The sequence below is a fragment of the Stegodyphus dumicola genome, chromosome 10 (assembly GCF_044657685.1).
Source record: "Stegodyphus dumicola isolate Sdum_Otavi_A_Nest chromosome 10, ASM4465768v1".
Classification (NCBI taxonomy): domain Eukaryota; kingdom Metazoa; phylum Arthropoda; class Arachnida; order Araneae; family Eresidae; genus Stegodyphus; species Stegodyphus dumicola.
In genome coordinates, this window is record NC_140777.1 from 33,711,940 (window position 1) to 33,726,809 (window position 14,870).

The following is a 14,870-nucleotide window of genomic DNA, read 5'->3' on the forward strand; positions in this document are numbered from 1 at the left end:
CGTTTTACTCAAGTGGTTAGATTAAAGTGTTATTTTGTATGCTGTGAAACCTAACTAGAATTTATTTTCATTCCATAGTTGCTTCACATAAATTTTCGATTTCATGTAATATTCAGTTTCATAATGGCATTATCATTTTGAGATTTACTATACTTTTCAGTTTTTTTATTAAATGTTGTCTACAACTACTTTCAATAAAATACTGATATATAATAGGGAAATATAACATACACACGCACACATGATCACAAACATATATCGCCATATGTATGTATACACAGTGTTTTGTATGTGTGTTTACATATATATATATATATATATAGTTTACATACAAAACAGTTTTAATAATTCCTATGAAAAATGTGATAAATTTTCACGAAATAAACTGCTTAAATTTATATATATATATATATATATATATATTGTGCTTTCCATATTTTAACATAGATGAAGTCTGAATTTAAATAATGATATTGTGTTTATATGTACTGTAATTACTGATGAAAGGATGTTTCTGAATTTAAAGCCAGGGTAGCTTAAATTACTAACAGACGGCAAATACACAACCTGAAATCAGAGTCTTTGGAAGAAGCAATAAATTTAGAAGCTCCATTTCTCATCATAGTTAACAACATGAAAGAACTGAAAAAGATCAGAGTTATAGATAGCGGATGCTTTTTTGTCCTTGCACAAAGGTAATGGTCTTCCATATAAAGTAGAAAATGTACAAAGTTGGTAAGCTTTTAGTTCAGTACCCCCTGGAGGTATATTTACGTTGAAGTCAACTTGGAAATTCCGCTATTAGGTGTTTTCTTTGAAAAGGGTAATATCTTTTTCAGCACATATCCAGAAATAAGAGTTTATGTTTTCATTACTTAATCTTCAAAGCTGTATAATTTGGAGCATCTGCTCGGAAAACTGTTAACTTATTTTTCATCATTCATGAAAAGAATACACACCTGCATAAATGTCTTGGAGAAATAATATCGTTAACAATTTTGCTACAAAGAATTTTTTTGTTTGGTTTCTATTAACATCTTGATAATGCACGTAGTATATAAATACTTGCATTGTAACTCTTATACAGTCAAAAGGTGTTAATCCGGACTCGTCGAGACTTCGGCGATTCCGGATTATCGATTTTTCCGGATTATAGATCATCAGTTTAAATCTCGTAAAATGGCATGCAGATATTATAAAATTAAAAATATGAAACTGTAATTTACGAAATAAAGAACAATTATGATCTAAAGTGTATCAAAATTTACAAAAAAAAAAAAAAAAAAAGGCTTAATATTTATTTGTTTACTTTACTAAACATTTCTTTCAATGTAAGTTGTTTAAGTTGCTTCGTTTTTTATGTGATAATGCATTCTCTTTAATTCTATAAACAGACAATTTCTTGTTACAAAGTTCCGCTGTTCAAGTCCTATAATTGCTGTGTCGAGAATACCGATTAATTTGTCAATCGAAATGTTTTCGTTTTCAATAACCTCTGGGTCACTTTCTTCGCTATCGGAAGCGAATTATAATGACGAGGCATTTGATTTAAATCATATCAAAGACAGAGTACATCGAAATGAAATACTACATTTAGTAAGCACTTATAAGCCAAATAAAATAAAAACATCTGCCCTGAAGATAAGGATAGTGCTGACAGATCAACTTCCAATTAATTGCGTGCCCCCTCGGCGTTAAAGATAAACAAAGTTTAGATAAACAAAGGATATGCCTTTATTCATTTTTTGCAGCAATTCCACTTTTGGTTTAATGGACTCCGAAACATTCTTTCGCTTTGTAGATCCGTTACATATTAGTAAATATAAATCGGAAATTCTATTTGACATAATCGAAAGTTCAAGCTTACTTTTATAAAATTGCTCTAACAGTCTGCAAAAAATAATAAGCCGGATCCAATTCGAAGATTAAGGAACAACGCAATCTGCAATATTAACTGAAATAGATAATTAGAGCTTAGCTTATACCGTCCGTTATACATTAAACGTGCAAACGTAAACGTATTATGCGCACACACATATTCGCAGCCGTAAGAGTTTTGCGCGCATGCGGCAATCCGATGCATGTGCAGAAAGTTTGTAGCTTTGAGGTCCGGATTATGGGTGTCCGAATTAACGACTTTTGACTGTATAGCTAATTACAAGGAAATTGCATTGTAACTCAAAAATACATTTATTTTCTGAAGAAGCTCCTTTGACCAAGCTATTTACTTGTTTTCTACCTCCAAAGTGATTTTACTCTATAAAAGCCGAACTGCCTGATCTCATTCATCATCCGCTTCATCTATTCTGCTGTTGTGTTATCTGCTGCTGCTATTTCGTGCTGTTTTGAAAAGAAGCATATATGGCTAGTGAATCTAAAGAAGAAAGTTTATTATCTAGCTCAGAAAGCGAGTTTTTATCTTCATCTGAAACTGAAAGTGATTCAGATGAAGAACAATTAAGCAAAGTGCGGGATTAGTGGTAACATGGTATATACTGAACCTATATGTACGTGAAAGAAAGAGCCAAAAAAAAAAAACAATGTTGTTTTGAAAATGATTAAACTTTGTTGTCGCAGATGAAATTAGAAATAACACTCGAAATATTTTCTTTACATAAGCCTTAACGTTTAATATATATATGATTATTACAAAATGATAATTCTTTAGGGTCTTCCTTTAATCGATAAAAGAAAAATGACAGTTTTAACATATTTTTATTTAATTTTTAAAAATTTTTACATATTATTTACAATTAAAAGAAATCAATGCGCAGAAAAAAAATCTGAAAGGTTTAAGATTTTAAATTATGTCCAAAAGGGCGTTTTTTTTAAACGTTTTGTGCTTACTCTTATTTATTTACCTTTGTTAACGTTTTATGTTCACCTTTATTTATTAAATATCATGTTGTACGTACTCAAACTATAAAATTCAGTTCAACAGCAATATCGCAAATTACATATCTTTAGAATTTCTGATACAGAGCCTTGCGCTGGAGATAGTTTTTTTTTTTTCCCCCGTACAGTGATCTAAAATCGATAATAAAATAAATTTCAAATTCAAATTAGGGCTTCCACGCACCCACATTCTATGGAAGATTATGTTATTCAAATTTGGGTGGCTCTAGGTACTGTTGTTTTATCACAATGCGAGAAACATACGTACATTTATTGAGATTCTTCATTATTTAATTTCTTTAAATATAAGACAAGGCGATAACACATGGTGGCAACGATTTCAAAAGTTATTCAGCCTCTTAGCAAAATGCCAAAACGAAATTAATAGTCCTTCAGAGCCAATGGATGTAAAATGCTCGATTTAAGGGAAATTTCATTGCGTGACAAGGTATTCCAGATACCTCAGCTTAAAGGTAATAATTTTATCAGATTTTAAATAATGAGAAAAGGGAATTTAGCCTCCCAGGTATATGATATACCGATGAGACAAATAATATGTACGTATGTCCGATCTGTAACAGAACTGCCATAGGCAAATATTAAGTTACATTATACATAAAGTTTTGCTTAATTTAATAACATATATAGTGAGACATCAGATAAATAAACAGCTAATGAGTAATATATCGAACAACTAAGCAGTGAAGAAAATCACGTCATATCATATGCTCCTTTTTTAGAAGGCGGCTGAAAAACCAGCAAAAATATTTTGTAATTATGTTATTACATTAAAATAGCATAATTGAAACTGCAATAACCGAAGAATCGAATTATCGCAGTTAATTTTATATACAGTTTTAATTTAGCTGTATTAAAAATTTCTTTATATTATAAGGTATTTCTCCCGCCTTCGCGGTGTGGTGGTCTGCACACTCAGCGCGTAATTGAGAGGTCCGGAGTTCGATTCCCGGCAAAGGCGTTGCATATTTTTCATCACTCCTGCTTTCGAAAAATTACCTAATTTCTCTACAGTGGCGCCCGGACTAAAAGGGTGTTGGATGATGATTCTCCTCCCCCTGGATTTGGCGACCTAAAAACCCAGTTGCCAAATCCCACCTTCTTGGTTTTCCTTCGTGGTGTGGTAGTCTGCACCCTCAGCGTGTAATTGAAAGGTCCATGGTTCGCTTCCCAGCATTGCTTATTTTGCATTTTTTCTGCTTCCAAAATACCTAATGTCTCTACAATGTAAAAAATAACAAAAATTGTGTTTATGATTTCTCATTCATGAATAAGTTTTTTGATAAAATTATTCAAGCTAATTTGTTTTAAGTGCATTCTGCACTCTGATTTATCCCAGTTTGGAAAGTATGTCTAGAAGCAAAATATTGTTTGCATTTTATTCTCCCTCGAAAAAAGTTTCAACACTTCAAATGTATTTACTGCCTATTTTTATGTCATACTTTCTCTGTGTATGTATATCGTACTTCCTCAGAACAATATATGTATATAGAGGACTGTCGTACTTCCTCGGTCCTACTTTTACATTGCACTTTATCAGAAGCTCATTTGATTTAACTGTAAGCGATGAAAAATACTAAGGTTATCTGCCTAAAGAGCGTAATGCTTTCGTGAAGGATTCTGTAAGGAAACCTACCTCGCATTTGTACTCCCTATGGAGAAATCCACAAATGCAGCCAGGCATTTGCCATGATTCTGGCCCAGGTCGAAAAATCAAATTCTTTGGGCTTATCCAATCGGCCATCAGAAGGCCCAGTTGTATAGAAAATTACTTGAATCGAGTTATTGAGAATTTAATAATTTGCTGTTACATAGTATCTGCTAAATAACTCAAAGATCACATAGATTTAAAATTCTAACAGCGGTAATATCTCTGAACACTAGTACTTCGAGCCAGTGTCTAGTTCTTGCGAACAGGCTGACTCCATGGAGGCTTTCATGGTTTTCCTTATGTGTTAATGTCTGTGCCAACCAGTTTTCCTTAGGCAGTTCTCCATGAAAGCATGCCTTCATTAGGCAGATAATACTTACGAATACTTGTTTTGCTGCAATGAAATAAAATTAAACCTAAAACACTTATGTGTTTTTGCCACCTTTTAAAGGACGTTTTACACACAAGAAGCTCCTGTAACAGCAATGAGATAATTTTACTTGATCGCATATTTCATATTGATATATTTTACCCATTCCAATATTCAAAAGGATAATTATAACACTATTTTGACTGATTATAGAGTTAGAAATAGATTATAGAACAGATGGACATAGATGATAGAAATCGATCTTTACACAGAGCTTGTATAATTGTTACATTGTGGTTGAACTGACTGCTTATATTATATACAGGTAAATAACATAAATTAAATCATACCAAATTTATGAGTAAAAATATTACTTTAGAATGAATATTACACAAATATTTTTCAGAAAAACACTTTAAGGTGGAAATATTGTGCGATATTCATTCTAAAACAATAGTTTCCTCCTTAAATTGTCTTTCTGAAAACCATAATTGGTTTTATATGTAATATTTTATAAAAGGATTTAAAGAAAATTTAATCAGTTATTCTTTAAAATTTCAACTTTCCTTGAAAAGACAATGTATTTAATGTGTTTCTTCTCAAGGTATGCTATTTAGATTATTTCTTGTCTTCCTTGTAGAATATTTACAAACAAATAAAGCTGATACATTTGAGATCACTTGATATTCAAACCATATATTTATTTATTTTGAAACATCTTAAAAAATCTGATGCGGACACCACGACTTCCTTGTACGACAAATAAATTAAACGCAATTTTTGCTAAACTTCATTTAAACCTATTTCGTTTGAAAATAAGATATGATCTTCCATTTCAAAATGCCCCTTTAGCACTGCCGATTGCAATAAAAAAGGGAGGTGCACAATTAGATGTTATACAAATGCCCCATACAGAAACTTTCAACATTCTACAGTTAACCGTTTTTGAGTTATGCAATATACATACGTCGCGCTAAAACTAGTCATAAGTCCCAAATATAAAATTTCAACATTTTATGTTATGCGACATACGTACGTGTAAACGTCATGATGGAACTATTCAAAATGGAAATTTCCTTTGAAATATGAAAATCAAAATGTTTCGCGATTACAATACTTTATTTATTTCTCACAAGTCAAAACAGTGTCATAAATAACTAACTACTAATAAATTTATGATGCAATCTAAAGAATTATTTAAATTTAACACTTTAAACTGGAATAAACTTATAATATTTGAAAATTAAATATAAACATAATACAGTCAAAAGTCGTTAATCCGGACTCGTCGGGACTTCGGCGATTCCGGATTATCGATTTTTCCGGATTATAGATCATCAATTTAAATCTCGTAAGATTGCATGCAGAAATTCTAAAATTAAAAATATGAAACCGTAATTTATGAAATAAAGAACAATTATGATCTAAAGGGTATCAAAATTTGCAAAAAGAAAAAGCTTAATATTTATTTCTTTACTTTATTAAACATTTCTTTCAATGTAAGTTGTTTAAGTTTTGCTTCGTTTCATGTGATAATACTTTCTCTTTAATTCTATTAAACAGACATAATTTCTTGTTCAGTTACAAAGTTCCGCTGTTCAAGTCCTATAATTGCTGTGTCGAGAACACCGACTAATTTGTCAATAGAAATTTTTTCGTTTTCAATAACCTCTGTCACTTTTCTTCGCTATCGGAAGCGAATTATAATGACGAGGAACTTGCTTTAAATCATATCAAAGACGGAGCATATCGAGATGAAATACTACATTTGGTAAAGAAATTATAAGCCAAATAAAATAAAAACATCTGCGCTGAAGATAAGGATAGTGTTGACAGATCAACTTCCAATTCATTACGTCGCGGCGTTCCCCCCGCCGAGCAGCGTGAAATTGATAAACAGATTTCGGATTTCAAAACATACTTTCGCTTTAGATCCTTTACATATTAACAAATAGATATCGGAAATTCTATTTGATATAATCGAAAGTTTAAGCTTACTTTTATAAAATTGCTCTAACAGTCTGCAAAAAATAATAAGCCGGATCCAATTCGAAAATTAAGGAACAACGCAATCATCATACGTCCATTATACATAAAACGCGCACGCGAAAACGTATTCTGCACTTGCGCACACTCATATGCGCAGTCGTAAAAGGTCTTACGCGCACGCGCAAACGCCTATGCGCATGTTCAACGCGGCGCATGCGCAGAAAGTTTTTAGTTTTGAAGTCCGGATTATAGATCATTCCGAATTATGGGTGTCCGAATTAACGACTTTTGACTGTATTAAAATAAGTTGCGAATAATTTGTATTCGAAAAATTGGAACACGAGAGAAAAAAATTCTCACAAATTCCCTTTGTATATTAAAAAGTGTTTCCTCAGAAAATAAGGATAAAAAATGCAAGATTAATTTTTCACCATTATCGAAGTAATTCCTTAAAGAAACTGGAATTTAAAGCATTTTACGTAGTTTCTCTTACTGATGTATATTGACTAACTTTCTGTATTCGGCGCATATCTTGATTTAAGGTACGAGTAATATACAGTATATGTGTTAGTGTGCAAATTATAAAGTAGCCAAATAGGAGATAAAATACTATTTTAGCAACCAGTATTGTGACAAAGATACCATAGAGAGAAAAACTAATTTCACTCGCTAAATTCAACAGAGGGGAGAATTAGCTTAATTATATCCACATGGTAAGGGGGGCCTGCTTTTGAAGTAGTTTGAGTAAAAATGCTTACCGTTTTGGCCACAGACCTGGTAAGAAAACATGATTATTTTTACGTCGTTTCCTGAAAAAAGCCATAACGCTTGGGGGTTAATGGTGTGATGATTGCAAAGTGGCAGAATAAGAGAGACTTCACTTACATTTCCAATGAATATAAAAATGATATGGCGGAAATAACAAACAAAAGATTTGAAATTAAATTGAACCTCTCCCTGTAATTCAATACAGTCAAAAGTCGTTAATTCGGACACCCATAATCCGGAATGATCTATAATTTGGACCTCAAAGCTACAAACTTTATGCACGTTTAATGTATAACGGACGGTATAAGCAAAGCTAAAATTATCTAATTCAGTTAATGTTGCAGATTGCATTGTTTTTTAATCTTCGAATTGGATCTGGCTTATTATTTTTTGCAGACTGTTAGAGCAATTTTATAAAAGTAAGCTTGAACTTTCAATTATGTCAAATAGAATTTCCGATATATATTTAATAATATGTAAAGAATCTACAAAGCGAAAGTATATTTCGAAGACCATTAAAGAAAAAGTGGAATTGCTGCAAAAAAATGGATAAAGGCATAATCCTTTGTTTATCTAACCATTCCGAAATCTGTTTATCAATTTCACACTGCTCTGCGGCAGGGGGCGCAATGAATTGGAAGTTGATCTGTCAGCACTATCCTTATCTTCAGGGCGGATGCTTTTATTTTATTTGGCTTATAATTCCTTACTAAATGTAGTATTTCATCTCTATGTACTCCGTCTTTGATATGATTTAAATCAAATTCCTCATCATTATAATATGCTTCCGATAGTGAAGAAAGTGACACAGAGGCTATTGGAAACGAAAAAATTTCAATTGACAAATTAGTTGGTATTCTCGACACAGCAATTATAAGACTTCAACAGCGGAACTTTGTAACTGAAGAAGAAATTATGTCAGTTTATAGAATTAAAGAGAAAGTATTATCACATAAAATGAAGCAACTTAAACAACTTACATTGAAAGAAATGTTTAATAAAGTAAACAAATAAATATTAAGCTTTTTTTGTGTGTGTGAATTTTGATACCCTTTAGATCATAATTGTTCTTTATTTCACAAATTACGGTTTCATATTTTTAATTTTATAATTTCTGCATGCCATCTTACCAGATTTAATTTGATGATCTATAATCCGGAATCGCCGAAGTCCCGACGAGTCCGGATTAACGACTTTTGACTGTATAATAAATTTATGGACAGTATTGATAAGCAAGATCAGATGCTTGCTTATTATCCTTGTGAGAGAAAAACAATTATGTGGCCCACGAAAATATTTGTGCATATTTTGCAAGTAATGATGAACAATTCCCACTTTATCTATAATAAGTATGCCAATGAAAATACATCACTCTATGACTACCATTTACAAAGTTTACTGAAACAGCCATCTGTTCTTCGTGCTTCTGTTTGTGATCAGTGTGAATCTGAACATGTGCTGAGTACACGGGAAAAAAAAAAAGAAGGAAAAATTCTAGAAAAGCAATGCAAAAATTTGCTATTCCTAAGAGAAACGTAAAGATACAATATATGTTAGCAAATTTTGTGAAGCATCTCCCGGGTAATGCTTAGATTGTTCAAAGATAATACACAAATAACATTCTAGATGTATCTGTATAATGTCTTTAATTTTCTTGTTATAAATTCCTTTGTAATATGTATAATTGTCTGTAATACATATTGATATAAAAATAATGCATACTGTCACTTATTTTTCTTATTTAAATTTATTTTTTACATTCCATGCGCCAGCGCGTAATGTGGCGTTTGAGGAAAATTTTGACATGTAGTGCCAGTCACGCACTGGCGCTTAATTAGAAAATTCTTTAATAAAAGCCTTAAATAATACTTAGGTATCACATAATTATCTTTTATTAATATTTTAAAATCATATTTCTTATAATAAGTATGTTGTTGGCATCTAGATACAATTTACTTCCATATGGGTGGCAATAACTATCAATCTAACTTTAGTGACTGGCAGTCAATGTGTTAAAAATAATTTACTTATATTTGAATGTGATATCATTTGTATTTTGCAATAATAAGATTAATATTTTATTTCTTAAAAATTTATTATCAATATTCACTCATTTCTGTCGTTTTTCGTGCCAAAAACCGGTAAAATAATGGATGTTGTAAAAAATATGACGTGCACATGCTCATGTAAAATTGCCAAGCGCGCGTGCTGGAAGGTTAAGTTGCTTGAAAGGATTTGTGAAGATTTGATCGCAGTTTTTATTTTTGACAGGTCTGAAGGTGAAGGATCTTTAGGGATCAGATTATATGGTTCTTCGTTTAAGAGTTTAGTAACACCATCGATGTAAGTGTTCTTATCCATGATGACTATCTGGCCTCCTTTGTCGGCCTTTGAAGTGATAATATCTGGGTTAGAATGAATTTCGCGCATTGTAGCTCTTTCTCTCGCAGTTAGATTTGGTTTCAAAGGTTTATTATTGAATTTCACATTATGAGCAGTAAGCTGACTAATCATTTCTTTCTGTGAATCTGAAATTTTACTGAACTTGAAAGCTTTTTCAATAGAAGCCAAAATCTTTGAATCAAGGGTTTAGAGGTTTGTGATAACTTAAAATTATATTTTAGAATTCACTCTTGTTCTTCTGATAAACTAAAATTAGAAATGTTAACTATTGGCTTAATGTTTACAATGGGAAGATTTTTTTTGAATTACTTGAACTGGAAGACTGTAAAAGAAGTTTTTCGAATTTAACTGCAAGGGTGTTTTTATGACAGTTAACTGCATTCTCTGTTCTAGACCAAGACTTTTGTTCAAGGGCAGTGAATTTTGGATGTGAATTAGCGAGTTCCAGATGAAACTTATAGAGCTCATGTTCAGTTTTGGATAACTGTTGACGTGTATCCCTTATGATGGACCGAAGTAAGGCTAGCTTGCAGTTTAACAGAATTCTTGAAGCGCGACAGGAAGTTTTTTATTAGATTTGATTTGAATGAAATTGGGGATAAATTTTTTACATTTACACTTAAGTATCAGGAATTTGTGTCGTTTCATGTGTAATTTAGTGAAACGATCAATGGATGAAGGCATGATAAACTATGCAGAAAATCAAACTAAATTAATTAACCAATAATAAAGCATGCACAAAACAGCAAACAAATTTCTCACTGAAATGAATAGAAAACAAAATATTTGCAACTAAAATGAATGAAATCAGATAAGCGAAGCACAATATTCAAATATGAGAAATAGAACTTAAAAATTGCCAAAAAAGTACTTACCGAAACTTATGCAATCCCCAAATGGCGGTTACACCACATGCAAAAAAGGTAGCGAAAAATAAGCCGTTTGCGGCTCCGAAGCACATACAATCGCAAGATGACGAAATCCATGTAGAAAAAAAAGAAAGCAAGAAATAAGCCTGTTTGGGCCTCCTATAATTAAGATATAATAATACGTCGAAAAAAATCACACCTTCAATTTTTCTGCTGCAAAAATTATTCAAAAAACGTCTTACATTGTTCAACTGGATTTTTTAGAGGCAACAGAAAAAAAAAATTCTGTTCTAGTTAACGATCCTAATTCCAATCCATCTCTGCCTTCAGCCTTTAAAGAAATTATGTTTTAGTTCTGGTTTCATCAACAGATGGCGCCAGTAGCTTATCTCCTGTCCAGGTTTTCTTATCATATCTCGTTCATTTGCGCTTTTGCAGCTGAGGATGATGATTCGGTAAAACAATCGAAACTAGTCCTGTGAAAATTTGAAAATATAACACTGATTTTTGTTGTTTGACTTCTAAATTAATATTTGTTCGGCGTGTTTTTGTATCTTAATTATAACTGGTAGTATTTAGATTTAGTCTGTATATGCTTGCTTAGTTAAGTTATTGATCAGGAAAAAAAAGCTGTTCTCGTATTTGCTTATTTCCTCTGATACAAACATTTAATTTCTACAGCATTCGTGCACATGCTAATGTACAAAGAGAGTTACATGAATCATTTTTATTTTACAGTGTTTTTAATTATATTAAAGAAATATTAAACCTTTTTTATTGTATTTACAGATTTTTTTTACCTTGTGTTTGCTTTTTACTAATAACAGAAATATATTTTTATGTTATTGGCATTAAAAAATCAAATTTTACATTACTTGACATATATGCATGTATTCAACTGTCAGTACATTTTGCTTAAGTCAGATTCTGAAAATCATTCCAAAAATTCAAATTTATTTTTTTGTATTTAGAATGTATTCCTTGAGAAGAATAAAGGATGCATTTAGAGAATACAGAGAAGAATCTGATGTTCAGAAAATTGATGATCTCCTCACATATGCAAGGAGCAACTTAGAGATAATAAAACGTCAGGTAAGTAATGATGAGAAAGTGTATATTTTTGATGAAATCTTTTAAGTAAAAATTGTTCCTGTAAAATATTTGTGTCATGTACTTTAATAAATACAGTATTCATTCATAAAAAGTCTTCAAATACATGTTCGGCTAATCTTTGGAATATGGGAAGAGGTAGTTTGGCAACATTTTGGTAAGGCAATAAAGGTTATTAGCTAGGTTACTAGCACTGTACATGGATAAAGTCAAGAGTGTGCGCAATGCCATTTTTGTGCAATTCTGGGATATTTTTTTAAGTGAAAATAGGTCGACATGTACATGGATACCGTGTATGTGCAATTCTTAAAAACGCGGAAAGCAGTGGGCGATTCTGCACTTTCTCCGAATTTCGCGCCTACTCTTCGTCATGATTAAGCACTTTTGTTCCATAAAATTTCTAGCATAAGCGTAATTTGACTAGCAGATTTTGGAAAAAAATGTTGAAAAAAAAAAAAAAAAAGAAAAGAAAAAAAAAAGACTACTTCGGGAAAACAAAATGGGGTGCAAAAAAAAAAAAAAAAAAAAAAAAAAAACTAGCAGGTTGCTGTAGCAGGGTTGTTCGCCAAAAAATCGCCAAGTTACCATAATCCAAAGATTAACCACATGTTCTTCTCTATTCTGTTTAACCCTTTAACTGCTTAAGACATCTTTAAATGTTTTTAGAGATCGCTCTAAAAAGGCTTCAGATGTGTATACATGGAACTAAAAGTGCACTTTACAGAAGAGCTCTTTGAGTGAAGCCTAATTGTCAGATAGCAAGTATATATTATTCTGCAAGCTCGTTGAATGAAGATAAATCATTTTACAACGGTTTGCCTTCTAGTACTTTATGGTAATGAAAGCCCAATCCACAGTTGCTGATTATATCCCCAAATCTTTAGTAAAAATAGGAAAAATTCAGAAATGTAATGAAAAATGAATTTTTAATAAATCTTATACAGTCAAAAGTCGTTAATCCGGACTCATCGGGACTTTGGCGATTCCGGATTATCGATTTTTCCAGATTATAGGTCATCAGTTTAAATCTCGTAAGATGGCATGCACAAATTCTAAAATTAAAAATATGAAACCATAATTTATGAAATAAAGAACAATTATGATCTAAAGGGTATCAAAATTTACAAAAAAAGAAGCTTAATATTTATTTGTTTACTTTGTTAAACATTTCTTTCAATGTAAGTTGTTTCGTTTTATGTGATAATACTTTCTCTTTAATTCTATTAAACAGTCATAATTTCTTGTTTAGTTACAAAGTTCCGCTGTTCAAGTCCCGTTAATTGCTGTGCCGAGAACACCGACTAACTTGTCAATCGAAATTTTTTCGTTTTCACTAACCTCTCTGTCACCTTCTTCATGTCTTTATCCATTTTTTTGCAGCAATTCCACTTTTTGTTTGACGGACATCGAGACATACTTTCGTTTTGTATATCCTTTGGGAGCTCCAGAATCGGAAATTGACATAATCGAAAGTTCAAGTTTACTTTTATAAAATTGCTCTTACAGTCTGCAAAAAATAATAAGCTGCATCCAATTCGAAGATTAAGGAACAACGCAATCATCAACATTAACTGAAATAGATAATTATATAATTTTAGCTTGCACTGTCCGTTATACATTAAACGCGCACGCGAAAACGTATTCTGCACTTGCGCACACGCATATGCGCGTGCGAGTAAAGGTCTTATGCACACGCATAAACGCCTATGCGCATGTGTCAACGCGGCGCATGCGCAGAAAGTTTTTAGCTTTGAGGTCCGGATTATAGATCATTCCGGATTATGGGTGTCCGAATTAACGACTTTTGACTGTAATACATAATTGACTATTTAATCTTAGTATTAAAAGTTAGTTACAGTTTCTGATTTGTCAACAACAAGAAAAAAGATATATAACGTCAAAATTAACTTTTTGTTTGCCTTGGTAATTTCAAATGTGGTTTTAAATGGTATTTTCTTTCTACTTTATGTAATGACTGCATTGTTTCCAGCATGCCTGAGTTTTGAAATTTGTATGTGTGACTGTTTACTATAAATGCGAACTTGCATGTAAAAAATTCTTAAATGAAGAAATTAAAATATTCTATTCAAGAAATTAAATAAATCGATCAAATGTATATGCTGAAAAACTTTATAGAGAACAATATCTTTGTTTTAATAATTTATTCAAATTTGGAATGCAACAAAATTTTAAAATCTTAATGGGGGGGAATTCTCTGCCTTGTCTTGGAACTCTTTTAGAAAGAAATTTATTAGTTTTTTTTTTTTATTAATTAATAGAATATAAGAGAAATGAAACAATAAGTGTCTGGAGAGTATTAGATATTTTGTGCACAAAATATTACAGTTGAAAAGATATTTTATTATCAGAAAATAAATTATTTCCTCTCCAAATGCCACTCCTGATAGTGAAGAAATTGAATGAAAGATTTTCTTTATATTGAGAACTTAATTAATTCATTATTACCTAACAATTATCTACACAATTATTTTTCAAAGACTTTGACATTTTGACATAAATGCTAATAAAATGACACTGGTGTTTGAATGGGCTAAGTCGCTGAACACTGGTAGTATGAGCCGGGTTTTAATCCCGGAGAAGGGGCTGGGTCATAACTGTTATCACGGTTTTTCCTCAAGTGCAAAGTGGATACGAGTTCCGTTTTCTTTACAAAATCCTTCGCGAAGGCATACTTTTAAGGTATTTTCTTCCTCATTTATGCATGCCTTTGTGGTGTCATGGTAGCACACTCGGCGTGTTATTTGAGAGGTCCAGGTTTGAGTACCGAAGAGAGCGT

At 31.7% G+C, this 14,870-nt stretch overlaps 1 protein-coding gene across 1 annotated transcript in view; it reads left to right on the forward strand.

The window, feature by feature from the left end:
* The window catches only part of bcn92 (LYR motif-containing protein bcn92), a 54,523-nt gene that overhangs the window by 20,117 nt on the left and 19,536 nt on the right, over nt 1-14,870 (forward strand). The window contains exon 2 of the mRNA XM_085824865.1: nt 11,935-12,055. Coding sequence (XP_085680991.1) covers nt 11,935-12,055 — 121 coding nt within the window. The remainder of the gene's footprint in view (nt 1-11,934; nt 12,056-14,870) is intronic.